Genomic DNA, 26,111 nt, shown 5'->3' on the forward strand with positions numbered 1-26,111 from the left:
AGAGTGGTACTGGAAAGAGAGGAAGGGTGGTACTGGGAAGAGAGGAAGAGTGGTACTGGGAAGAGTGGTACTGGGAAGAGAGGAAGAGTGGTACTGGGAAGAGTGGTACTGGAAAGAGAGGAAGAGTGGTACTGGGAAGAGAGGTACTGGAAAGAGAGGAAGAGTGGTACTGGGAAGAGAGGAAGAGTGGTACTGGGAAGAGTGGTACTGGAAAGAGAGGAAGAGTGGTACTGGGAAGAGTGGTACTGGAAAGAGAGGAAGAGTGGTACTGGGAAGAGAGGTACTGGAAAGAGAGGAAGAGTGGTACTGGGAAGAGTGGTACTGGAAAGAGAGGATTAGTGGTACTGGGAAGAGTGGTACTGGAAAGAGAGGAAGAGTGGTACTGGGAAGAGAGGAAGAGTGGTACTGGGAAGAGAGGTACTGGAAAGAGAGGAAGAGAGGTACTGGAAAGAGAGGAAGAGTGGTACTGGGAAGAGAGGTACTGGAAAGAGAGGAAGAGTGGTACTGGGAAGAGAGGTACTGGAAAGAGAGGAAGAGTGGTACTGGGAAGAGAGGAAGAGTGGTACTGGGAAGAGAGGAAGAGAGGTACTGGAAAGAGAGGAAGAGTGGTACTGGAAAGAGAGGAAGAGTGGTACTGGAAAGAGAGGAAGAGAGGTACTGGAAAGAGAGGAAGAGAGGTACTGGGAAGAGAGGAAGAGTGGTACTGGGAAGAGTGGTACTGGAAAGAGAGGAAGAGTGGTACTGGGAAGAGTGGTACTGGAAAGAGAGGAAGAGTGGTACTGGGAAGAGAGGAAGAGTGGTACTGGGAAGAGTGGTACTGGAAAGAGAGGAAGAGTGGTACTGGGAAGAGAGGAAGAGTGGTACTGGGAAGAGTGGAAGAGTGGTACTGGGAAGAGAGGAAGAGTGGTACTGGGAAGAGAGGAAGAGAGGTACTGGAAAGAGAGGAAGAGTGGTACTGGGAAGAGAGGAAGAGTGGTACTGGGAAGAGAGGAAGAGTGGTACTGGGAAGAGAGGTACTGGAAAGAGAGGAAGAGTGGTACTGGAAAGAGAGGAAGAGTGGTACTGGGAAGAGAGGAAGAGTGGTACTGGGAAGAGAGGAAGAGTGGTACTGGGAAGAGAGGAAGAGAGGTACTGGGAAGAGAGGAAGAGTGGTACTGGGAAGAGAGGAAGAGTGGTACTGGGAAGAGAGGAAGAGTGGTACTGGAAAGAGAGGAAGAGTGGTACTGGGAAGAGAGGTACTGGAAAGAGAGGAAGAGTGGTACTGGAAAGAGTGGTACTGGAAAGAGAGGAAGAGTGGTACTGGGAAGAGAGGAAGAGTGGTACTGGAAAGAGGGAGAGTGGTACTGGGAAGAGGGAGAGTAAGGGTCCGCATGCTTCACGGCCAGAACAGATCGGAAACAGTTTGCGCATATATTATGAGGACATGTTCGCCACACACATTTTCTTGAGGCAAGCCGAAGTCCGGAGCCTGAATCTATGCTCCCTCGTCTGCGATTGGTCAACAGTAGGGGGTATTTATTGATGATCACTTGGACAGTCATTACCTGTTACAGTACCAACAGCTTCTCTACCTGGGGTTCCTTCCTTAAAAAACGATGTCAAATATATGTTCATCATTTATCAAGGTAGGCTCAACAGTTGAATTAATCAAAACTATTTTATGGCAACTTCAAGGCATGGATGAAGTGTTTCTCATCCCTCTACCTCATCCCTCCATCTCCTTCACTTCATCCTCCAGCGGACGCTGCCTGTCGACAGACAAAGCTAATACGGTAAAGGATTTAGCTCTTAATCTGTTTCGGAGATCCCAGCCCGCACGGTAAATCGGTCTGCACGGGCGCGTCGTACTGGGAAGAGCGCGACCGTGCGTCTACTGTGGGAAACAGTAATATCATCTGTGACGTCTGATGATCAGTGTAGTGATTTTTTAAAATTACGTCGTAATTTCCTTCATTAAAGTTGGTACCGAGAGATGCAGCCATTTGAATAGCCTATCAATTAGAATATACATCAAATGCATACTCCAATTGGTCTATTTTTAAAACCCTCAAACACCACGTTAGGCATATCTAATTTAGAAATAGGCCATCATCACTTGTCCATCGGGAATGATAGGCAAATTCTTCACGTTTAACGTCCAAACTGCATCTCCATGCCTCTTCACGTTTAACGTCCAAACTGCATCTCCAGGCCTCTTCACGTTTAACATCCAAACTGCATCTCCGTGCCTCAGCGTTTAACATCCAAACTGCATCTCCATGCCTCTTCACGTTTAACATCCAAACTGCATCTCCAGGCCTCTTCACGTTTAACGTCCAAACTGCATCTCCGTGCCTCTTCACGTTTAACGTCCAAACTGCATCTCCAGGCCTCTTCACGTTGAACATCGTCCAAACTGCATCTCCGTGCCTCTTCACGTTTAACGTCCAAACTGCATCTCCAGGCCTCTTCACGTTGAACATCCAAACTGCATCTCCATGCCTCTTCACGTTTAACATCATCCAAACTGCATCTCCAGGCCTCTTCACGTTTAACATCCAAACTGCATCTCCATGCCTCTTCACGTTTAACATCCAAACTGCATCTCCATGCCTCTTCACGTTTAACATCCAAACTGCATCTCCAGGCCTCTTCACGTTTACCATCCAAACTGCATCTCCAGGCCTCTTCACGTTTAACATCCAAACTGCATCTCCATGCCTCTTCACGTTTAACATCCAAACTGCATCTCCAGGCCTCTTCACGTTTAACATCCAAACTGCATCTCCGGGCCTCTTCACATTTAACATCCAAACTGCATCTCCATGCCTCTTCACGTTTAACATCCAAACTGCATCTCCAGGCCTCTTCACGTTTAACATCCAAACTGCATCTCCAGGCCTCTTCACGTTTAACATCCAAACTGCATCTCCATGCCTCTTCACGTTTAACATCCAAACTGCATCTCCAGGCCTCTTCACGTTTAACATCCAAACTGCATCTCCAGGCCTCTTCACGTTTAACATCCAAACTGCATCTCCAGGCCTCTTCACGTTTAACATCCAAACTGCATCTCCAGGCCTCTTCACGTTTAACATCCAAACTGCATCTCCATGCCTCTTCACGTTTAACATCCAAACTGCATCTCCAGGCCTCTTCACGTTTAACATCCAAACTGCATCTCCAGGCCTCTTCACGTTTAACATCCAAACTGCATCTCCATGCCTCTTCACGTTTAACATCCAAACTGCATCTCCAGGCCTCTTCACGTTTAACATCCAAACTGCATCTCCGTGCCTCTTCACGTTTAACATCCAAACTGCATCTCCATGCCTCTTCACGTTGAACATCGTCCAAACTGCATCTCCGTGCCTCTTCACGTTTAACATCCAAACTGCATCTCCAGGCCTCTTCACGTTTAACATCCAAACTGCATCTCCATGCCTCTTCACGTTTAACATCGTCCAAACTGCATCTCCATGCCTCTTCACGTTTAACATCCAAACTGCATCTCCAGGCCTCTTCACGTTTAACATCCAAACTGCATCTCCATGCCTCTTCACGTTTAACATCCAAACTGCATCTCCATGCCTCTTCACGTTTAACATCCAAACTGCATCTCCAGGCCTCTTCACGTTTAACATCCAAACTGCATCTCCAGGCCTCTTCACGTTTAACATCCAAACTGCATCTCCATGCCTCTTCACGTTTAACATCCAAACTGCATCTCCAGGCCTCTTCACGTTTAACATCCAAACTGCATCTCCAGGCCTCTTCACATTTAACATCCAAACTGCATCTCCAGGCCTCTTCACGTTTAACATCCAAACTGCATCTCCAGGCCTCTTCACGTTTAACATCCAAACTGCATCTCCAGGCCTCTTCACGTTTAACATCCAAACTGCATCTCCAGGCCTCTTCACGTTTAACATCCAAACTGCATCTCCATGCCTCTTCACGTTTAACATCCAAACTGCATCTCCATGCCTCTTCACGTTTAACATCGTCCAAACTGCATCTCCATGCCTCTTCACGTTTAACATCCAAACTGCATCTCCAGGCCTCTTCACGTTTAACATCCAAACTGCATCTCCAGGCCTCTTCACGTTTAACATCCAAACTGCATCTCCATGCCTCTTCACGTTTAACATCCAAACTGCATCTCCAGGCCTCTTCACGTTTAACATCCAAACTGCATCTCCAGGCCTCTTCACGTTTAACATCCAAACTCCATCCCCAGGCCTCTTCACGTTTAACATCCAAACTGCATCTCCAGGCCTCTTCACGTTTACCATCCAAACTGCATCTCCATGCCTCTTCACGTTTAACATCCAAACTGCATCTCCATGCCTCTTCACGTTTAACGTCCAAACTGCATCTCCATGCCTCTTCACGTTTAACATCGTCCAAACTGCATCTCCATGCCTCTTCACGTTTAACATCGTCCAAACTGCATCTCCATGCTTCTTCACGTTTAACATCCAAACTGCATCTCCATGCCTCTTCACGTCCAAACTGCATCTCCATGCCTCTTCACGTTGAACATCGTCCAAACTGCATCTCCAGGCCTCTTCACGTTTAACATCCAAACTGCATCTCCATGCCTCTTCACGTTGAACATCCAAACTGCATCTCCATGCCTCTTCACGTTTAACGTCCAAACTGCATCTCCAGGCCTCTTCACGTTGAACATCCAAATTGCATCTCCATGCCTCTTCACGTTTAACATCCAAACTGCATCTCCAGGCCTCTTCACGTTTAACATCCAAACTGCATCTCCAGGCCTCTTCACGTTTAACATCCAAATTGCATCTCCATGCCTCTTCACGTTTAACATCCAAACTGCATCTCCAGGCCTCTTCACGTTTAACATCCAAACTGCATCTCCATGCCTCTTCACGTTTAACATCCAAACTGCATCTCCAGGCCTCTTCACGTTTAACATCCAAACTGCATCTCCAGGCCTCTTCACGTTTAACATCCAAACTGCATCTCCATGCCTCTTCACGTTTAACATCCAAACTGCATCTCCAGGCCTCTTCACGTTGAACATCCAAACTGCATCTCCAGGCCTCTTCACGTTGAACATCCAAACTGCATCTCCATGCCTCTTCACGTTTAACATCCAAACTGCATCTCCAGGCCTCTTCACGTTTAACATCCAAACTGCATCTCCAGGCCTCTTCACGTTTAACATCCAAACTGCATCTCCATGCCTCTTCACGTTTAACATCCAAACTGCATCTCCAGGCCTCTTCACGTTTAACATCCAAACTGCATCTCCAGGCCTCTTCACGTTTAACATCCAAACTGCATCTCCAGGCCTCTTCACGTTTAACATCCAAACTGCATCTCCAGGCCTCTTCACGTTTAACATCCAAACTGCATCTCCAGGCCTCTTCACGTTGAACATCATCCAAACTGCATCTCCATGCCAATGATTTTGATTGATCAGTTTCATAGGAATATACATTTAGATATTAAATGATTGTTTCGTGAGCGAATCAAAGCAAATGTTTTAAATTAACTATTAGCCTTTTTGTATTTAGTTTCAATCAAAGCAGATAGCCCAGTGGCTCGTTCCGTTCAGTTTTGGCGCATGATATATATACACTGCTCAAAACAATAAAGGGAACACTTAAACAGCACAATGTAACTCCAAGTCAATCACACTTCTGTGAAATCAAACTGTCCACTTAGGAAGCAACACTGATTGACAATACATTTCACATGCTGTTGTGCAAATGGAATAGACAACAGGTGGAAATTATAGGCAATTAGCAAGACATCCCCAATACAGGAGTGGTTCTGCAGGTGGGGACCACAGACCACTTCTCAGTTCCTATGCTTCCTGGCTGATGTTTTGGTTACTTTTGAGACAGTCTACAACCCACACAAGTGGCTCAGGTAGTGCAGCTCATCCAGGATGGCACATCAATGCGAGCTGTGGCAAGAAGGTTTGCTGTGTCTGTCAGCGTAGTGTCCAGAGCATGGAGGCGCTACCAGGAGACAGGCCAGTGCATCAGGAGACATGGAGGAGGCCGTAGGAGGGCAACAACCCAGCAGCAGGACCGCTACCTCCGCCTTTGTGCAAGGAGGAGCAGGAGGAGCACTGCCAGAGCCCTGCAAAATGACCTCCAGCAGGCCACAAATGTGCATGTGTCTGCTCAAACGGTCAGAAACAGACTCCATGAGGGCCCGACGTCCACAGCCCAACACCGTGGCGCCCTGTGCTCTTCACAGATGAAAGCAGGTTCACACTGAGCACATGTGACAGTCTGGAGACGCCGTGGAGAACGTTCTGCTGCCTGCAACATCCTCCAGCATGACCGGTTTGGCGGTGGGTCAGTCATTTCTTTGGGGGGCCGCACAGCCCTCCATGTGCTCGCCAGAGGTAGCCTGACTGCCATTAGGTACCGAGATGAGATCCTCAGACCCCTTGTGAGACCATATGCTGGTGCGGTTGGCCCTGGGTTCCTCCTAATGCAAGACCATGCTAGACCTCATGTGGCTGGAGTGTGTCAGCAGTTCCTGCAAGAGGAAGACATTGATGCTATGGACTGGCCCGCCCGTTCCCCAGATCTGAATCCAATTGAGCACATCTGGGACATAATGTCTCGCTCCATCCACCAACGCCACACCACAGACTGTCCAGGAGTTGGCGGATGCTTTAGTCCAGGTCTGGGAGGAGATCCCTCAGGAGACCATCCGCCACCTCATCAGGAGAATGCCCAGGCGTTGTAGGGAGGTCACACAGGCACGTAGAGGCCACACACACTACTGAGCCTCATTTTGACTTGTTTTAAGGACATTACATCAAAGTTGGATCAGCCTGTAGTGTGGACTCCAAATCCAGACCTCCATGGGTTGATACATTTGATTTTCATTGATAATTTTTGTGTGATTTTGTTGTCAGCACATTAAACTATGTAAATAAAAAAGTATTTAATAAGAATATTTCATTCATTCAAATCTAGGATGTGTTATTTTAGTGTTCCCTTTATTTTTTTGAGCAGTGTATTTTTTGATTATTCAGCTTCAACTAACAGTCCTAAAATCGAATTAGAAATGAGCTGTTTTTGGTGTAAGAGTAACGTTATAGGCCTGTTATACTATTATATTCAGTTCTTTCATGGTGTTGTTAAAGAAGTTGAACCAACTTGTGATGCTGAAGGACAGCTCTGCCATTCGGCCAGTTCAGGAACAAACAGCAGTAGTTTGCAGTAAGCTATAGTCTAACAGGGCCCTGTGGTATCACTAGTCTAACAGGGCCCACCACTCTGTGGTATTACTAGTCTAACAGGGCCCACCACTCTGTGGTATTACTAGTCTAACAGGGCCCACCACTCTGTGGTATCACTAGTCTAACAGGGACCACCACTCTGTGGTATTACTAGTCTAACAGGGCCCACCACTCTGTGGTATTACTAGTCTAACGGGGCCCACCACTCTGTGGTATCACTAGTCTAACAGGGCCCACCACTCTGTGGTATTACTAGTCTAACAGGGCCCACCACTCTGTGGTATTACTAGTCTAACGGGGCCCACCACTCTGTGGTATCACTAGTCTAACAGGGACCACCACTCTGTGGTATTACCACCACCACTCTGTGGTATCACTAGTCTAACAGGGCCCACCACTCTGTGGTATCACTAGTCTAACAGGGCCCACCACTCTGTGGTATCACTAGTCTAACGGGGCCCACCACTCTGTGGTATCACTAGTCTAACAGGGCCCACCACTCTGTGGTATTACTAGTCTAACAGGGCCCACCACTCTGTGGTATCACTAGTCTAACAGGGCCCACCACTCTGTGGTATCACTAGTCTAACAGGGCCCACCACTCTGTGGTATTACTAGTCTAACAGGGCCCACCACTCTGTGGTATCACTAGTCTAACAGGGCCCACCACTCTGTGGTATTACTAGTCTAACATGGACCACCACTCTGTGGTATCACTAGTCTAACAGGGCCCACCACTCTGTGGTATCACTAGTCTAACAGGGCCCACCACTCTGTGGTATTACTAGTCTAACAGGGCCCACCACTCTGTGGTATCACTAGTCTAACAGGGCCCACCACTCTGTGGTATTACTAGTCTAACAGGGCCCACCACTCTGTGGTATTACTAGTCTAACATGGAAATTTCTGGTATTAGTCCGGGAGTTGGCAACCATTGGCCCGTTACCCCTTAGGTGATGTCATCAACAGCCAATGTTTACTTTATTTAAATCTGAAGGGCACCAGAAAGGGTCATGTGTAGAAGAGATCATGTTCTCCCTCCCACTGTCCTGACTCCGGCGCAGCTTAGGCATGGTAGAGGGAAACCAGACAAGTTTCCCAGAGTCATCTTTCAGTGATGGGGGTCATATGTTGTACCTTAAAACACCACATGTAGAAATAAAACACAAGTAGTTGATCAGAACCACATCTACCGGAGGTGACTGACCCATGAATCACCAGCAACCACACGGATGTGCATTGTTGACTAAATCCATACATGAGGTGTCAACCAGAGCCTCTGGTGCAGAGTGCTTTAGAAAATGCTGTGACATGAGATCACCCGCTTCACAGAAATGAAGGCGTCATTTTAACACTAGTACTTGTCTAATCTAACGTCATTGTTCATTTAGGTCCAACACCAAAACCAGTATTTATTTTACAGACAACCTTCAAGTCATCTGAAATCAGCAGCGAAGGCTCAGAATAACGGAAGGCAACACTCAGGTCAGTTTTATATTCAACAATGCACTTTTATTGGCTAGTTGTTCCTCCTCCATGTCTCTGATCTCTTGGATGCTTCTGTGCCCGTCCAGACCGTCTGTTGTTGGGCATCTAGATGGCGCGAATCTTCTTCCAGCGAGCCAGAGGACCAGACAGGCATCCTATGGGATGTTGAACCTGTCCAGACCGTCTGTAGTTGGGCGTCTAGATGGCGTGAATCTTCTTCCAGCGAGCCAGAGGACCAGTCGAAGGGATGTACTTCACCCCACAGCCATCAGGAATCACACGCTTTTCAGCCATCATTTGGTCAAAGTCTACCGCGTTGAACTTAGTGAAGCCATACTTCTTTGACATGTGGATCTGAGGGAGGGAGAAAGGAGAGAGTGATCAGATGTTATCCAGAGGCAACCATTTTTTCTCAGTGAAGGAAATATAGTTGTCTCAGCGGTCCCTTAAAGGGGCCAGCACCTCCCAGCTGGCCTCATACACAACCACAGAGTCACTGTCTGCAGCCATTGAACACCAGAACCGCACGGCAGCGGGGACTGGTCAGATTAATGAGCTGCAGGGATCTAACAGCGCACACTGAGTGTTTAAGACCTTCAAATCTCATCTATATATCGACACCAGTCACCCCCGTGGGTAGCCACTCACAAGTGTCCGCATTTCAAATGTATATTCAGTGTGTTACCTTCTGGCGCCCGGGGAACTTGAACTTGGCTCTGCGGAGAGCCTCGATAATGTGCTCCTTGTTGCTGGCCTTGGTGCGGACAGACATGATCACCTGACCAATTCTAACACGGGCCACGGTGCCCAGGGGTTTCCCGAACGCACCACGCATCCCTGTCTGGAGCCTAGAAACACAGAACAAAACGCGCCTCATTACTACAGGCAACCCATTACTACAGGCAACCCATTACTACAGGCAACCCATTACTACAGGCAACCCATTACTACAGGCAACCCATTACTACAGGCAACACATTACAGACAAGGAATAGTTATTGTGCTTTTACAACAAGCAGAGACCAGGGAAACTAGAGAAGAAAGAAACCTGGAGAGGAACCAGACTCAGGGTCATTTGGAATACATTGTGCATTTACAGTAAAACATTAATGCTAATTACCCAAATACAGCAACGGCCAAGACCATGGCCACATGACGCCCCATTCTCTAGTGCATTACTGTTGACCAGAGGCTGGTCATTGACATGGAGCAGCACCTTGTTCATATTACCCACAACCCCCAGCCCAGCCAGCCAACCAGTCCCGGTCTGACACACTGCAGCACCAGTTGTAAAGCATTGTCTCAGTGGTCCCTTAAAGGGGCCAGCACCTCCCAGCTGGCCTCATACACAACCACAGAGTTACTGTCTGCAGCCATTGCACACCAGAACCGCACGGCAGCGGGACTGGTCGGCTTAATAAGCTGCAGTTGTTTTAGGAGTTTAGAACAGTGCTGTACCTGTCAGCCCCAGCGCAGGACAACATCTTGTTGATACGGATGACATGGAAGGGGTGCAGGCGGACCCGGATGTGGAAGCCGTCTTTTCCACAAGTCTTCACCATGTACTTATTGGCACAGATACGGGCTGCCTCCAGAGCTAGAGGAGAGATGGGAGAGTTAACACAGGCTGCTGCCTCCAGAGCTAGAGGAGAGATGGGAGAGTTAACACAGGCTGCTGCCTCCAGAGCTAGAGGAGAGATTTAGAAAGTACATGAATGTGAGATTAGATCCAACCTAGCCTTCCAGAAGACAACATGTTTTTGTGATGTGTGCCCCAGAGATGACCCGTGCCCTCACCTTCAGAGGACAGCTGCTCGTACTCGTCAGAGACCATGTGACCACACAGAGGGAACTCATCCACCCTGGCCTTCTTCCTGCCCAGGTCAAAGATCCTGATCTTAGGATCTACAGAGAGCAGGGCACATTACATACAGGAGGGGACAGAGAGCAGAGCACATTACATACAGGAGGGGACAGAGAGCAGAGCACATTACATACAGGAGGGGACAGAGAGCAGAGCACATTACATACAGGAGGGGACAGAGAGCAGGGCACATTACACACAGGAGGAGACAGAGAGCAGGGCACATTACATACAGGAGGGGCCAGAGAGCAGGGCACATTACACACAGGAGGACACAGAGAGCAGGGCACATTACATACAGGAGGGGCCAGAGAGCAGGGCACATTACACACAGGAGGACACAGAGAGCAGGGCACATTACATACAGGAGGACACAGAGAGCAGGGCACATTACATACAGGAGGGGACAGAGAGCAGAGCACATTACATACAGGAGGGGACAGAGAGCAGAGCACATTACATACAGGAGGGGACAGAGAGCAGGGCACATTACACACAGGAGGAGACAGAGAGCAGGGCACATTACATACAGGAGGAGACAGAGAGCAGGGCACATTACATACAGGAGGAGACAGAGAGCAGGGCACATTACATACAGGAGGCGACAGAGAGCAGGGCACATTACATACAGGAGGGGCCAGAGAGCAGGGCACATTACATACAGGAGGACACAGAGAGCAGGGCACATTACATACAGGAGGACACAGAGAGCAGGGCACATTACATACAGGAGGAGACAGAGAGCAGGGCACATTACATACAGGAGGGGACAGAGAGCAGGGCACATTACATACAGGAGGGGACAGAGAGCAGAGCACATTACATACAGGAGGGGACAGAGAGCAGAGCACATTACATACAGGAGGGACAGAGAGCAGAGCACATTACATACAGGAGGGGACAGAGAGCAGAGCACATTACATACAGGAGGACACAGAGAGCAGGGCACATTACATACAGGAGGACACAGAGAGCAGGGCACATTACATACAGGAGGGACAGAGAGCAGGGCACATTACATACAGGAGGGGACAGAGAGCAGGGCACATTACATACAGGAGGGGACAGAGAGCAGGGCACATTACACACAGGAGGACACAGAGAGCAGGCACATTACATACAGGAGGGGACAGAGAGCAGAGGACACAGAGAGCAGGGCACATTACATACAGGAGGGACAGAGAGCAGAGCACATTACATACAGGAGGGGACAGAGAGCAGGGCACATACAGGAGGGGACAGAGAGCAGGGCACATTACACACAGGAGGGGACAGAGAGCAGGGCACATTACATACAGGAGGGGACAGAGAGCAGGGCACATTACATACAGGAGGGACAGAGAGCAGGGCACATTACATACAGGAGGGACAGAGAGCAGGGCACATTACATACAGGAGGGGACAGAGAGCAGGGCACATTACATACAGGAGGAGACAGAGAGCAGGGCACATTACATACAGGAGGGGACAGAGAGCAGGGCACATTACATACAGGAGGACACAGAGAGCAGGGCACATTACATACAGGAGGACACAGAGAGCAGGGCACATTACATACAGGAGGGGACAGAGAGCAGGGCACATTACATACAGGAGGGGGAGACAGCACATACAGAGAGCACAGGGCACACATACAGGAGGACACAGAGAGCAGGGCACATACAGGAGGACACAGAGAGCAGGGCACATTACATACAGGAGGGACAGAGAGCAGGGCACATTACATACAGGAGGGACAGAGAGCAGGGCACATTACATACAGGAGGGGACAGAGAGCAGGGCACATTACATACAGGAGGGGACAGAGAGCAGGGCACATTACATACAGGAGGACACAGAGAGCAGGGCACATTACATACAGGAGGAGACAGAGAGCAGGGCACATTACATACAGGAGGAGACAGAGAGCAGGGCACATTACATACAGGAGGACACAGAGAGCAGGGCACATTACATACAGGAGGACACAGAGAGCAGGGCACATTACATACAGGAGGACACAGAGAGCAGGGCACATTACATACAGGAGGACACAGAGAGCAGGGCACATTACATACAGGAGGGGACAGAGAGCAGGGCACATTACATACAGGAGGGGACAGAGAGCAGGGCACATTACATACAGGAGGACACAGAGAGCAGGGCACATTACATACAGGAGGGGCCAGAGAGCAGGGCACATTACATACAGGAGGAGACAGAGAGCAGGGCACATTACATACAGGAGGGGACAGAGAGCAGGGCACATTACACACAGGAGGACACAGAGAGCAGGGCACATTACATACAGGAGGGACAGAGAGCAGGCACATTACATACAGGAGGGGACAGAGAGCAGGGCACATTACATACAGGAGGGGACAGAGAGCAGGGCACATTACATACAGGAGGGACAGAGAGCAGGGCACATTACATACAGGAGGACACAGAGAGCAGGGCACATTACATACAGGAGGGGACAGAGAGCAGAGCACATTACATACAGGAGGGGACAGAGAGCAGGGCACATTACACACAGGAGGGGACAGAGAGCAGAGCACATTACATACAGGAGGGGCCAGAGAGCAGGGCACATTACATACAGGAGGGGACAGAGAGCAGAGCACATTACATACAGGAGGAGACAGAGAGCAGGGCACATTACATACAGGAGGACACAGAGAGCAGGGCACATTACATACAGGAGGACACAGAGAGCAGGGCACATTACATACAGGAGGGGACAGAGAGCAGGGCACATTACATACAGGAGGGGACAGAGAGCAGGGCACATTACATACAGGGAATAGTTGACGTAGGTCTGAGTGTAATTTCTTTAAGACATCAAGCGGACATGCAAAACAGCCAATTCCCTCTGTAGTTCAGCATAAACAGGTCACGTTTTGTCTCAGCGGTCCCTTAAAGGGGCCAGCACCTCCCAGCTGGCCTCATACACAACCACAGAGTCACTGTCTGCAGCCATTGCACACCAGAACCGCACTGCAGCGAGACTGGTCGGCTTAATAAGCTGCAGTTCAGAACACGGTGCCGAGTAGTCAAACAGAACTAGTATCGTAACTTATGGGCAATTTTCAGAATGACTTTTTTTTTGTACAAACACCGGTCAGATACAAACACCCCCGTGGTTCCTAACCTGCTGCTTGTTTGGTCTAGAAACACACAGGAAGGTGTTTTGGGGTCATCTACTTAAGCATATTAAAACATGACATTTTTCCCCCGATCACAAGTATCATCTGATCTATCAACTTACGGATACGATTACGAGTATGACCATGTCTGCACATCACTGTTCAAGGCACGCCTGAGTGGGTATTGGGGAATAACCAAGGAAGGCACGTCTGAGTGGGTATTGGGGAATAACCAAGGAAGGCACGTCTGAGTGGGTATTGGGGAATAACCAAGGAAGGCACGTCTGAGTGGGTATTGGGGAATAACCAAGGAAGGCACGTCTGAGTGGGTATTGGGGAATAACCAAGGAAGGCACGTCTGAGTGGGTATTGGGGAATAACCAAGGAAGGCACGTCTGAGTGGGTATTGGGGAATAACCAAGGAAGGCATGTCTGAGTGGGTATTGGGGAATAACCAAGGAAGGCATGTCTGAGTGGGTATTGGGGAATAACCAAGGAAGGCATGTCTGAGTGGGTATTGGGGAATAACCAAGGAAGGCATGTCTGAGTGGGTATTGGGGAATAACCAAGGAAGGCATGTCTGAGTGGGTATTGGGGAATAACCAAGGAAGGCACGTCTGAGTGGGTATTGGGGAACAACCAAGGAGAGGAAAGAAAGTAAGGAAAAGGCGTTTACCAGGCACACCGCGACAGAAGCGGGACTTGGGGTAGGGCTTGTTCTTGCAGTAGCGATAGCTGTGGGAGAGAGATGGCTTGAAACAATTATCTGCTGATTACCAGCTACAGTACCAGGCCACATGCCGTCATCTTTCAATGTTTGGTTTGTCAAGTGATCATATCAGCTGGCTTTACGTTCAACACAGGAAAAGGTCAACAACGTAAGTGACCAGCGGTCCTGCGGAACCAGCCATCTTTCAGGGTGTGAAGGCGACCCAGCCAGTCGGTTGAGTCTCTTAAAGGGCCAACACCTCCCAGCGGGCCTCATAGGCAAACAGGTACTGTCTGCTGCAATTATACCCCAGAACCACACTGCAGATTGGCTAAATACACTGCAGGTGTGTGATGAAGTCCGTTCAAATGATACTACATTTACATTTACATTTAAGTCATTTAGCAGACGCTCTTATCCAGAGCGACTTACAAATTGGATACTACGGATGTTTACACATGTTTTTTACAGTATAAAAATGCATGAACGTTATATGCTGTGTAATCACAGGCTGTACGATACTAATAACCTTTATAACCGTTCAGCCACGGACAAGCTTCAATGGCTAGTTAACTATGCTGGTTTATGCCATTAGCGGTTAGCCTACCAACTAGTAACTTTTTTTTTATTTCACCTTTATTTAACCAGGTTGGCTAGTTGAGAACAAGTTCTCATTTGCAACTGCGACCTGGCCAAGATAAAGCATAGCAGTGTGAACAGACACCACATGGAGTAAACAATTAACAAGTCAATAACACAGGAGAAAAAAAGTGAGTCTATATACAATGTGTGCAAAAGGCATGAGGAGGTAGGCGAATAATTACAATATTGCAGATTAACACTGGAGTGATAAATGATCAGATGGTCATGTACAGGTAGAGATATTGGTGTGCAAAAGAGCAGAAAAATAAATAAATATAAACAGTATGGGAATGAGGTAGGTAAATTGGGTGGGCTATTTACCTATAGACTATGTACAGCTGCAGCGATCGGTTAACTGCTCAGATAGCAGATGTTTGAAGTTGGTGAGGGAGATAAAAGTCTCCAATCTAAATGCCAACGAGCTACATTCAACACCATGTTACCTAAGTGACTGACCGTGACTTCGTCGACGATTGTGTAACAGACCATCTAGTTACCTAGTTATGACAGCACAAGGATTGGTTATGCAAGTAAATTACTTGACAGCAAAAACGCAAATATAGGTAGCTGGATCATTAATGCACATGGCGCGGACATACCCTCCATTTTGCATTTTCATCCAGCGACATACTTCAATCTCGAGCTATAAAAAATGTGACAAAAAACCTCACCATCGGGCTGGCCGGCGACCCATAGCTGCAATCTGTATAAATAAACACACAAAACAAACACTTATTACGAAAGGAAACGGAAGGTTATACGCTAGAAAGATGGTAGAGTTTGTAGAATGTTTTGAAGAGAGACAGACACCGCCATGTGAACACGAACTCACCGAAAGGAGGAAAGGAAGTTAGAGAGACATCCGGTGCGTCATACGGACGCTTCGCCTGGAGAATTAGGATAAAAACACTCCGGTTATATTTTTGATTTGGGTAAACACTTTTGGCGTCACACGTGAAATATGGTTAGTAATCGTGTATTTTAAATTTAATAATTTAATATGATGGCTGTAAAAATTTCTCCGCAATAACTAGCCTACCGTGGAGCATAATGGGAAAGGTAGTTTTACTGGGAACATGGAACAAGCAACATGAACATTCAAGGGGATCACCAAAATTTAGGATGAGGTGAGGACGAGGAAAGGGTCGGTAAAATGAGTTTGGATCCCCCGACAGTGGTGTTATTTAATAACATTTTAATTGCTATGTATTGGCAAGGGCGGCAGCGTAGCCTAGTGGTTAGAGCGTTGGACTAGTAACCGGAAGCTGACAAGGTTGTTCTGCCCCTGAACAGTTAACCCACTGTTCCTAGGCCGTCTGAAAATAAGAATGTGTTCTTAACTGACTTGCCTGGTTAAATAAAGGTAAAATTAATAAAAAATTAAAATTAAAGTGAGGGGATTTGAAACCACCAGATGGCCATATTGGAATTCCCCAGGTGGATCAGTCCTCCCCATAGGAATGAATGGAATTCTACAATATTTCAATTAAAGATGCACTATATGCAGAAATCGCAAACCCATTTCCTGGTTGCTAAAATTCTAATAGCTACCTAATTTCAGTTTATGTGATAAAACATGTGATAAAACAAGCAAGTACAGTCGTACCATCTAAACCACTGTTAAATATATTTTCCATAACCAAAATGATTATATTTTCAGCTGTTTGAAGCTGGTGTACAAAACCGAAGGCACAAAAGGCACAAAAGGCTGAATGGTCTGCTGATCCAACTGACCGACGCAGTCTTTAGGTCTTTACTGGAGTGGTCTGCTGATCCAACTGACCGACACAGTCTTTAGGTCTTTACTGGAGTGGTCTGCTGATCCAACTGACCGACACAGTCTTTAGGTCTTTACTGGAATGGTCTGCTGATCCAACTGACCGACACAGTCTTTACTGGAATGGTCTGCTGATCCAACTGACCGACGCAGTCTTTAAGTCTTTACTGGAATGGTCTGCTGATCCAACTGACCGACGCAGTCTTTAAGTCTTTACTGGAGTGGTCTGCTGATCCAACTGACCGACGCAGTCTTTAGGTCTTTACTGGAGTGGTCTGCTGATCCAACTGACCGACGCAGTCTTTAAGTCTTTACTGGAGTGGTCTGCTGATCCAACTGACCGACGCAGTCTTTAAGTCTTTACTGGAATGGTCTGCTGATCCAACTGACTGACGCAGTCTTTACTGGAGTGGTCTGCTGATCCAACTGACCGACACAGTCTTTAGGTCTTTACTGGAGTGGTCTGCTGATCCAACTGACCGACGCAGTCTTTAGGTCTTTACTGGAGTGGTCTGCTGATCCAACTGACCGACACAGTCTTTACTGGAGTGGTCTGCTGATCCAACTGACGGACACAGTCTTTACTGGAGTGGTCTGCTGATCCAACTGACCGACACAGTCTTTAGGTCTTTACTGGAATGGTCTGCTGATCCAACTGACCGACGCAGTCTTTAAGTCTTTACTGGAGTGGTCTGCTGATCTAACTGACCGACGCAGTCTTTAGGTCTTTACTGGAGTGGTCTGCTGATCCAACTGACCGACGCAGTCTTTACTGGAGTGGTCTGCTGATCCAACTGACCAACGCAGTCTTTAGGTCTTTACTGGAGTGGTCTGCTGATCCAACTGACCGACACAGTCTTTATGTCTTTACTGGAGTGGTCTGCTGATCCAACTGACCGACGCAGTCTTTAGGTCTTTACTGGAATGGTCTGCTGATCCAACTGACCGAAGCAGTCTTTACTGGAATGGTCTGCTGATCCAACTGACCGACATAGTCTTTAAGTCTTTACTGGAATGGTCTGCTCATCCAACTGACCGACGCAGTCTTTAGGTCTTTACTGGAGTGGTCTGCTGATCCAACTGACCGACACAGTCTTTAAGTCTTTACTGGAATGGTCTGCTGATCCAACTGACCGACGCAGTCTTTAAGTCTTTACTGGAGTGGTCTGCTGATCCAACTGACCGACGCAGTCTTTAGGTCTTTACTGGAGTGGTCTGCTGATCCAACTGACCGACGCAGTCTTTAGGTCTTTACTGGAGTGGTCTGCTGATCCAACTGACCGACACAGTCTTTACTGGAGTGGTCTGCTGATCCAACTGACCGACAAAGTCTTTAAGTCTTTACTGGAGTGGTCTGCTGATCCAACTGACCGACGCAGTCTTTAAGTCTTTACTGGAGTGGTCTGCTGATCCAACTGACCGACGCAGTCTTTAAGTCTTTACTGGAATGGTCTGCTGATCCAACTGACCGACGCAGTCTTTAAGTCTTTACTGGAGTGGTCTGCTGATCCAACTGACCGACGCAGTCTTTAAGTCTTTACTGGAGTGGTCTGCTGATCCAACTGACCGACGCAGTCTTTACTGGAGTGGTCTGCTGATCCAACTGACCGACGCAGTCTTTAGGTCTTTACTGGAGTGGTCTGCTGATCCAACTGACCGACGCAGTCTTTAGGTCTTTACTGGAGTGGTCTGCTGATCCAACTGACCGACGCAGTCTTTACTGGAGTGGTCTGCTGATCCAACTGACCGACACAGTCTTTACTGGAGTGGTCTGCTGATCCAACTGACCGACGCAGTCTTTAGGTCTTTACTGGAGTGGTCTGCTGATCCAACTGACCGACGCAGTCTTTAGGTCTTTATTGGAGTGGTCTGCTGATCCAACTGACTTACGCAGTCTTTAGGTCTTTACTGGAGTGGTCTGCTGATCCAACTGACCGACACAGTCTTTAAGTCTTTACTGGAATGGTCTGCTGATCCAACTGACCGACGCAGTCTTTACTGGAATGGTCTGCTGATCCAACTGACCGACATAGTCTTTACTGGAGTGGTCTGCTGATCCAACTGACCGACAAAGTCTTTAAGTCTTTACTGGAGTGGTCTGCTGATCCAACTGACCGACGCAGTCTTTAAGTCTTTACTGGAGTGGTCTGCTGATCCAACTGACCGCAGTCTTTAAGCAGTCTTTAAGTCTTTACTGGAATGGTCTGCTGATCCAACTGACCGACGCAGTCTTTAAGTCTTTACTGGAGTGGTCTGCTGATCCAACTGACCGACGCAGTCTTTAAGTCTTTACTGGAGTGGTCTGCTGATCCAACTGACTGACAGTCTTTAGTCTTTACTGGAGTGGTCTGCTGATCCAACTGACCGACGCAGTCTTTAGGTCTTTACTGGAGTGGTCTGCTGATCCAACTGACCGACGCAGTCTTTAGGTCTTTACTGGAGTGGTCTGCTGATCCAACTGACGGACACAGTCTTTACTGGAGTGGTCTGCTGATCCAACTGACCGACACAGTCTTTAGGTCTTTACTGGATGGTCTGCTGATCCAACTGACCGACGTCAGTCTTTACGGACACAGTCTTTACTGGATCCAACTGGTCTGCTGATCCAACTGACCGACGCAGTCTTTAGGTCTTTACTGGAGTGGTCTGCTGATCCAACTGACCGACAGGTCTTTACTGGAGTGGCAGTCTTTACTGGAGTGGTCTGCTGATCCAACTGACCAACGCAGTCTTTAGGTCTTTACTGGAGTGGTCTGCTGATCCAACTGACCGACACAGTCTTTATGTCTTTACTGGAGTGGTCTGCTGATCCAACTGACCGACGCAGTCTTTAGGTCTTTACTGGAATGGTCTGCTGATCCAACTGACCGAAGCAGTCTTTACTGGATTGGTCTGCTGATCCAACTGACCGACACAGTCTTTAAGTCTTTACTGGAATGGTCTGCTGATCCAACTGACCGACGCAGTCTTTAGGTCTTTACTGGAGTGGTCTGCTGATCCAACTGACCGACGCAGTCTTTAAGTCTTTACTGGAATGGTCTGCTGATCCAACTGACCGACGCAGTCTTTAAGTCTTTACTGGAGTGGTCTGCTGATCCAACTGACCGACGCAGTCTTTAGGTCTTTACTGGAGTGGTCTGCTGATCCAACTGACCTACGCAGTCTTTAGGTCTTTACTGGAGTGGTCTGCTGATCCAACTGACCGACACAGTCTTTACTGGAGTGGTCTGCTGATCCAACTGACCGACAAAGTCTTTAAGTCTTTACTGGAGTGGTCTGCTGATCCAACTGACCGACGCAGTCTTTAAGTCTTTACTGGAGTGGTCTGCTGATCCAACTGACCGACGCAGTCTTTAAGTCTTTACTGGAATGGTCTGCTGATCCAACTGACCGACGCAGTCTTTAAGTCTTTACTGGAGTGGTCTGCTGATCCAACTGACCGAGTCGCAGTCTTTAAGTCTTTACTGGAGTGGTCTGCTGATCCAACTGACCGACGCAGTCTTTACTGGAGTGGTCTGCTGATCCAACTGACCGACGCAGTCTTTAGGTCTTTACTGGAGTGGTCTGCTGATCCAACTGACCGACGCAGTCTTTAGGTCTTTACTGGAGTGGTCTGCTGATCCAACTGACCGACAGTCAGTCTTTACTGGAGTGGTCTGCTGATCCAACTGACCGACACAGTCTTTACTGGAATGGTCTGCTGATCCAACTGACCGACGCAGTCTTTAGGTCTTTACTGGAATGGTCTGCTGATCCAACTGACCGACGCAGTCTTTAAGTCTTTACTGGAGTGGTCTGCTGATCCAACTGACCGACGCAGTCTTTAGGTCTTTACTGGAGTGGTCTGCTGATCCAACTGACCGACGCAGTCTTTAGGTCTTTATTGGAGTGGTCTGCTGATCCAACTGACTTACGCAGTCTTTAGGTCTTTACTGGAGTGGTCTGCTGATCCAACTGACCGACACAGTCTTTAAGTCTTTACTGGAATGGTCTGCTGATCCAACTGACCGACGCAGTCTTTACTGGAATGGTCTGCTGATCCAACTGACCGACATAGTCTTTACTGGAGTGGTCTGCTGATCCAACTGACCGACACAGTCTTTACTGGAATGGTCTGCTGATCCAACTGACCGACGCAGTCTTTACTGGAGTGGTCTGCTGATCCAACTGACCGACGCAGTCTTTAAGTCTTTACTGGAGTGGTCTGCTGATCCAACTGACCGACGCAGTCTTTAAGTCTTTACTGGAATGGTCTGCTGATCCAACTGACCGACGCAGTCTTTAGGTCTTTACTGGAGTGGTCTGCTGATCCAACTGACCGACACAGTCTTTAAGTCTTTACTGGAGTGGTCTGCTGATCAAACTGACCGACACAGTCTTTAAGTCTTTACTGGAATGGTCTGCTGATCCAACTGACCGACACAGTCTTTACTGGAGTGGTCTGCTGATCCAACTGACCGACACAGTCTTTACTGGAATGGTCTGCTGATCCAACTGACCGACACAGTCTTTAGGTCTTTACTGGAGTGGTCTGCTGATCCAACTGACCGACACAGTCTTTAAGTCTTTACTGGAGTGGTCTGCTGATCCAACTGACCGACGCAGTCTTTAGGTCTTTACTGGAGTGGTCTGCTGATCCAACTGACCGACACAGTCTTTAGGTCTTTACTGGAGTGGTCTGCTGATCCAACTGACCGACACAGTCTTTAGGTCTTTACTGGAGTGGTCTGCTGATCCAACTGACCGACACAGTCTTTAGGTCTTTACTGGAATGGTCTGCTGATCCAACTGACCGACACAGTCTTTACTGGAGTGGTCTGCTGATCCAACTGACCGACACAGTCTTTACTGGAATGGTCTGCTGATCCAACTGACCGACACAGTCTTTAGGTCTTTACTGGAGTGGTCTGCTGATCCAACTGACCGACACAGTCTTTAAGTCTTTACTGGAGTGGTCTGCTGATCAAACTGACCGACGCAGTCTTTAGGTCTTTACTGGAGTGGTCTGCTGATCCAACTGACCGACACAGTCTTTAGGTCTTTACTGGAATGGTCTGCTGATCCAACTGACCGACACAGTCTTTACTGGAATGGTCTGCTGATCCAACTGACCGACACAGTCTTTAGGTCTTTACTGGAGTGGTCTGCTGATCCAACTGACCGACACAGTCTTTAAGTCTTTACTGGAGTGGTCTGCTGATCAAACTGACCGACGCATTCTTTAGGTCTTTACTGGAGTGGTCTGCTGATCCAACTGACCGACGCAGTCTTTAGGTCTTTACTGGAGTGGTCTGCTGATCCAACTGACCGACGCAGTCTTTAAGTCTTTACTGGAATGGTCTGCTGATCCAACTGACCGACGCAGTCTTTAAGTCTTTACTGGAGTGGTCTGCTGATCCAACTGACCGACGCAGTCTTTAAGTCTTTACTGGAGTGGTCTGCTGATCCAACTGACCGACGCAGTCTTTAGGTCTTTACTGGAATGGTCTGCTGATCCAACTGACCCGACACAGTCTTTGACCGACACAGTCTTTACTGGAGTGGTCTGCTGATCCAACTGACCGACGCAGTCTTTAGTCTTTACTGGAGTGGTCTGCTGATCCAACTGACCGACGCAGTCTTTAGGTCTTTACTGGAGTGGTCTGCTGATCCAACTGACCGACACAGTCTTTAGTCTTTACTGGAGTGGTCTGCTGATCCAACTGACCGACGCAGTCTTTAGGTCTTTACTGGAGTGGTCTGCTGATCCAACTGACCGACGCAGTCTTTAGGTCTTTACTGGAATGGTCTGCTGATCCAACTGACCGACGCAGTCTTTAGGTCTTTACTGGAGTGGTCTGCTGATCCAACTGACCGACGCAGTCTTTATGTCTTTACTGGAGTGGTATGCTGATCGAACTGACCGACGCAGTCTTTAAGTCTTTACTGGAATGGTCTGCTGATGCAACTGACCGACGCAGTCTTTAGGTCTTTACTGGAGTGGTCTGCTGATCCAACTGACCGACGCAGTCTTTACTGGAGTGGTCTGCTGATCCAACTGACCAACGCAGTCTTTAGGTCTTTACTGGAGTGGTCTGCTGATCCAACTGACCGACGCAGTCTTTAGGTCTTTACTGGAGTGGTCTGCTGATCCAACTGACCAACGCAGTCTTTAAGTCTTTACTGGAATGGTCTGCTGATCCAACTGACCGACGCAGTCTTTACTGGAATGGTCTGCTGATCCAACTGACCGACATAGTCTTTAAGTCTTTACTGGAATGGTCTGCTGATCCAACTGACGGACGCAGTCTTTAGGTCTTTACTGGAGTGGTCTGCTGATCCAACTGACCGACACAGTCTTTAAGTCTTTACTGGAGTGGTCTGCTGATCCAACTGACCGACGCAGTCTTTAGGTCTTTACTGGAGTGGTCTGCTGATCCAACTGACCGACGCAGTCTTTAGGTCTTTACTGGAGTGGTCTGCTGATCCAACTGACCGACAGTCAGTCTTTACTGGAGTGGTCTGCTGATCCAACTGACCGACACAGTCTTTACTGGAATGGTCTGCTGATCCAACTGACCGACGCAGTCTTTACTGGAGTGGTCTGCTGATCCAACTGACCGACGCAGTCTTTAAGTCTTTACTGGAGTGGTCTGCTGATCCAACTGACCGACGCAGTCTTTAGGTCTTTACTGGAGTGGTCTGCTGATCCAACTGACCGACACAGTCTTTAAGTCTTTACTGGAATGGTCTGCTGATCAAACTGACCGACGCAGTCTTTAGGTCTTTACTGGAGTGGTCTGCTGATCCAACTGACCGACACAGTCTTTAGGTCTTTACTGGAGTGGTCTGCTGATCCAACTGACCGACGCAGTCTTTAAGTCTTTACTGGAGTGGTCTGCTGATCCAACTGACCGACGCAGTCTTTAGGTCTTTACTGGAGTGGTCTGCTGATCCAACTGAGTCTTTAAGTCTTTACTGGAATGGTCTGCTGATCCAACTGACGACAGTCAGTCTTTACTGGAGTGGTCTGCTGATCCAACTGACCGACACAGTCTTTAGGTCTTTACTGGAGTGGTCTGCTGATCCAACTGACCGACACAGTCTTTAGGTCTTTACTGGAGTGGTCTGCTGATCCAACTGACCGACGCAGTCTTTAGGTCTTTACTGGAGTGGTCTGCTGATCCAACTGACCGACGCAGTCTTTAGGTCTTTACTGGAGTGGTCTGCTGATCCAACTGACCGACGCAGTCTTTAGGTCTTTACTGGAATGGTCTGCTGATCCAACTGACCGACGCAGTCTTTACTGGAGTGGTCTGCTGATCCAACTGACCGACGCAGTCTTTAGGTCTTTACTGGAGTGGTCTGCTGATCCAACTGACCGACGCAGTCTTTAGGTCTTTACTGGAGTGGTCTGCTGATCCAACTGACCGACGCAGTCTTTAGGTCTTTACTGGAATGGTCTGCTGATCCAACTGACCGACGTCAGTCTTTAATGGTCTGCTGTCTTTACTGGAGTGGTCTGCTGATCCAACTGACCGACGCAGTCTTTAAGTCTTTACTGGAATGGTCTGCTGATCCAACTGACGGACGCAGTCTTTAGGTCTTTACTGGAGTGGTCTGCTGATCCAACTGACCGACACAGTCTTTAAGTCTTTACTGGAATGGTCTGCTGATCCAACTGACCGACGCAGTCTTTAAGTCTTTACTGGAGTGGTCTGCTGATCCAACTGACCGACGCAGTCTTTAGGTCTTTACTGGAGTGGTCTGCTGATCCAACTGACCGACACAGTCTTTACTGGAGTGGTCTGCTGATCCAACTGACCGACACAGTCTTTAAGTCTTTACTGGAGTGGTCTGCTGATCCAACTGACCGACGCAGTCTTTAAGTCTTTACTGGAATGGTCTGCTGATCCAACTGACCGACGCAGTCTTTAAGTCTTTGCTGGAATGGTCTGCTGATCCAACTGACCGACGCAGTCTTTAAGTCTTTACTGGAGTGGTCTGCTGATCCAACTGACCGACGCAGTCTTTAAGTCTTTACTGGAGTGGTCTGCTGATCCAACTGACCGACGCAGTCTTTACTGGAGTGGTCTGCTGATCCAATTGACCGACGCAGTCTTTAGGTCTTTACTGGAGTGGTCTGCTGATCCAACTGACCGACGCAGTCTTTAGGTCTTTACTGGAGTGGTCTGCTGATCCAACTGACCGACACAGTCTTTACTGGAGTGGTCTGCTGAGTGACCGACACAGTCTTTACTGGAGTGGTCTGCTGATCCAACTGACCGACACAGTCTTTAGGTCTTTACTGGAATGGTCTGCTGATCCAACTGACCGACGCAGTCTTTAAGTCTTTACTGGAGTGGTCTGCTGATCAAACTGACCGACGCAGTCTTTAGGTCTTTACTGGAGTGGTCTGCTGATCCAACTGACCGACGCAGTCTTTAGGTCTTTACTGGAATGGTCTGCTGATCCAACTGACCGATGCAGTCTTTACTGGAGTGGTCTGCTGATCCAACTGACCGACGCAGTCTTTAGGTCTTTACTGGAGTGGTCTGCTGATCCAACTGACCGACGCAGTCTTTAGGTCTTTACTGGAGTGGTCTGCTGATCCAACTGACCGACGCAGTCTTTAGGTCTTTACTGGAGTGGTCTGCTGATCCAACTGACCGACGCAGTCTTTATGTCTTTACTGGAGTGGTCTGCTGATCCAACTGACCGACGCAGTCTTTAGGTCTTTACTGGAGTGGTCTGCTGATCCAACTGACCGACGCAGTCTTTACTGGAGTGGTCTGCTGATCCAACTGACCAACGCAGTCTTTAGGTCTTTACTGGAGTGGTCTGTTCATCCAACTGACCGACACAGTCTTTATGTCTTTACTGGAGTGGTCTGCTGATCCAACAGACCGACGCAGTCTTTAAGTCTTTACTGGAATGGTCTGCTGATCCAACTGACCGACGCAGTCTTTACTGGAATGGTCTGCTGATCCAACTGACCGACATAGTCTTTAAGTCTTTACTGGAATGGTCTGCTGATCCAACTGACGGACGCAGTCTTTAGGTCTTTACTGGAGTGGTCTGCTGATCCAACTGACCGACACAATCTTTAAGTCTTTACTGGAATGGTCTGCTGATCCAACTGACCGACGCAGTCTTTAAGTCTTTACTGGAGTGGTCTGCTGATCCAACTGACCGACGCAGTCTTTACTGGAGTGGTCTGCTGATCCAACTGACCGACGCAGTCTTTAGGTCTTTACTGGAGTGGTCTGCTGATCCAACTGACCGACGCAGTCTTTAGGTCT

The 26,111-nt window shown here is 48.3% G+C and overlaps 1 protein-coding gene and 3 non-coding genes across 6 annotated transcripts; all 4 read right to left on the reverse strand.

Annotated features, from left to right (window-relative positions):
* Nucleotides 1–8,708: 8,708 nt before the first annotated feature.
* LOC118381531 (60S ribosomal protein L10) lies at nucleotides 8,709–15,881 on the reverse strand. 3 transcript variants are annotated; one of them, XM_052507571.1, is made up of 6 exons: nucleotides 15,725–15,881; nucleotides 14,379–14,437; nucleotides 10,508–10,615; nucleotides 10,169–10,352; nucleotides 9,396–9,558; nucleotides 8,709–9,064 (listed from the first exon to the last, which is right to left on the reverse strand). In XM_052507571.1, the coding sequence occupies exons 1-6, from the start codon at nucleotides 15,745–15,747 to the stop codon at nucleotides 8,909–8,911; spliced, it is 693 nt and encodes a 230-aa protein (XP_052363531.1). In that variant the 5' UTR covers nucleotides 15,748–15,881; the 3' UTR covers nucleotides 8,709–8,908. The 3 variants fall into 3 exon arrangements, with proteins under 3 accessions (XP_052363531.1, XP_052363533.1, XP_052363532.1); XM_052507573.1 differs by having other exon boundaries at nucleotides 10,169–10,307; nucleotides 15,725–15,876; XM_052507572.1 differs by having other exon boundaries at nucleotides 15,653–15,740.
* On the reverse strand, nucleotides 9,139–9,272 carry LOC118381532 (small nucleolar RNA SNORA70). Its single transcript, XR_004825110.1, has one exon. It is a non-coding gene; the product is annotated as a small nucleolar RNA SNORA70 (small nucleolar RNA).
* On the reverse strand, nucleotides 10,006–10,138 carry LOC118380471 (small nucleolar RNA SNORA70). The gene has a single exon (XR_004824872.2). It is a non-coding gene; the product is annotated as a small nucleolar RNA SNORA70 (small nucleolar RNA).
* Nucleotides 13,455–13,587, reverse strand: LOC127923538 (small nucleolar RNA SNORA70). Its single transcript, XR_008114648.1, has one exon. It is a non-coding gene; the product is annotated as a small nucleolar RNA SNORA70 (small nucleolar RNA).
* Nucleotides 15,882–26,111: the final 10,230 nt, after the last annotated feature.

Source organism: Oncorhynchus keta, unplaced genomic scaffold, assembly GCF_023373465.1.
Source record: "Oncorhynchus keta strain PuntledgeMale-10-30-2019 unplaced genomic scaffold, Oket_V2 Un_contig_2998_pilon_pilon, whole genome shotgun sequence".
Classification (NCBI taxonomy): Eukaryota; Metazoa; Chordata; class Actinopteri; order Salmoniformes; family Salmonidae; genus Oncorhynchus; species Oncorhynchus keta.

What these genes read in the sequence shown, in the direction of transcription:
- LOC118381531 (XM_052507571.1), bottom strand. Translation starts at nt 15,747, where the DNA reads ATGGGTCGCCGGCCAGCCCGATG. An exon ending in GGTCGCCGGCCAGCCCGATG is followed by an intron (nt 14,438 to 15,724) that starts GTGAGGTTTTTT and finishes TCTCTCCCACAG; the next exon opens with CTATCGCTACTGCAAGAACA. An exon ending in CTTCTGTCGCGGTGTGCCTG is followed by an intron (nt 10,616 to 14,378) that starts GTAAACGCCTTT and finishes TGCTCTCTGTAG; the next exon opens with ATCCTAAGATCAGGATCTTT.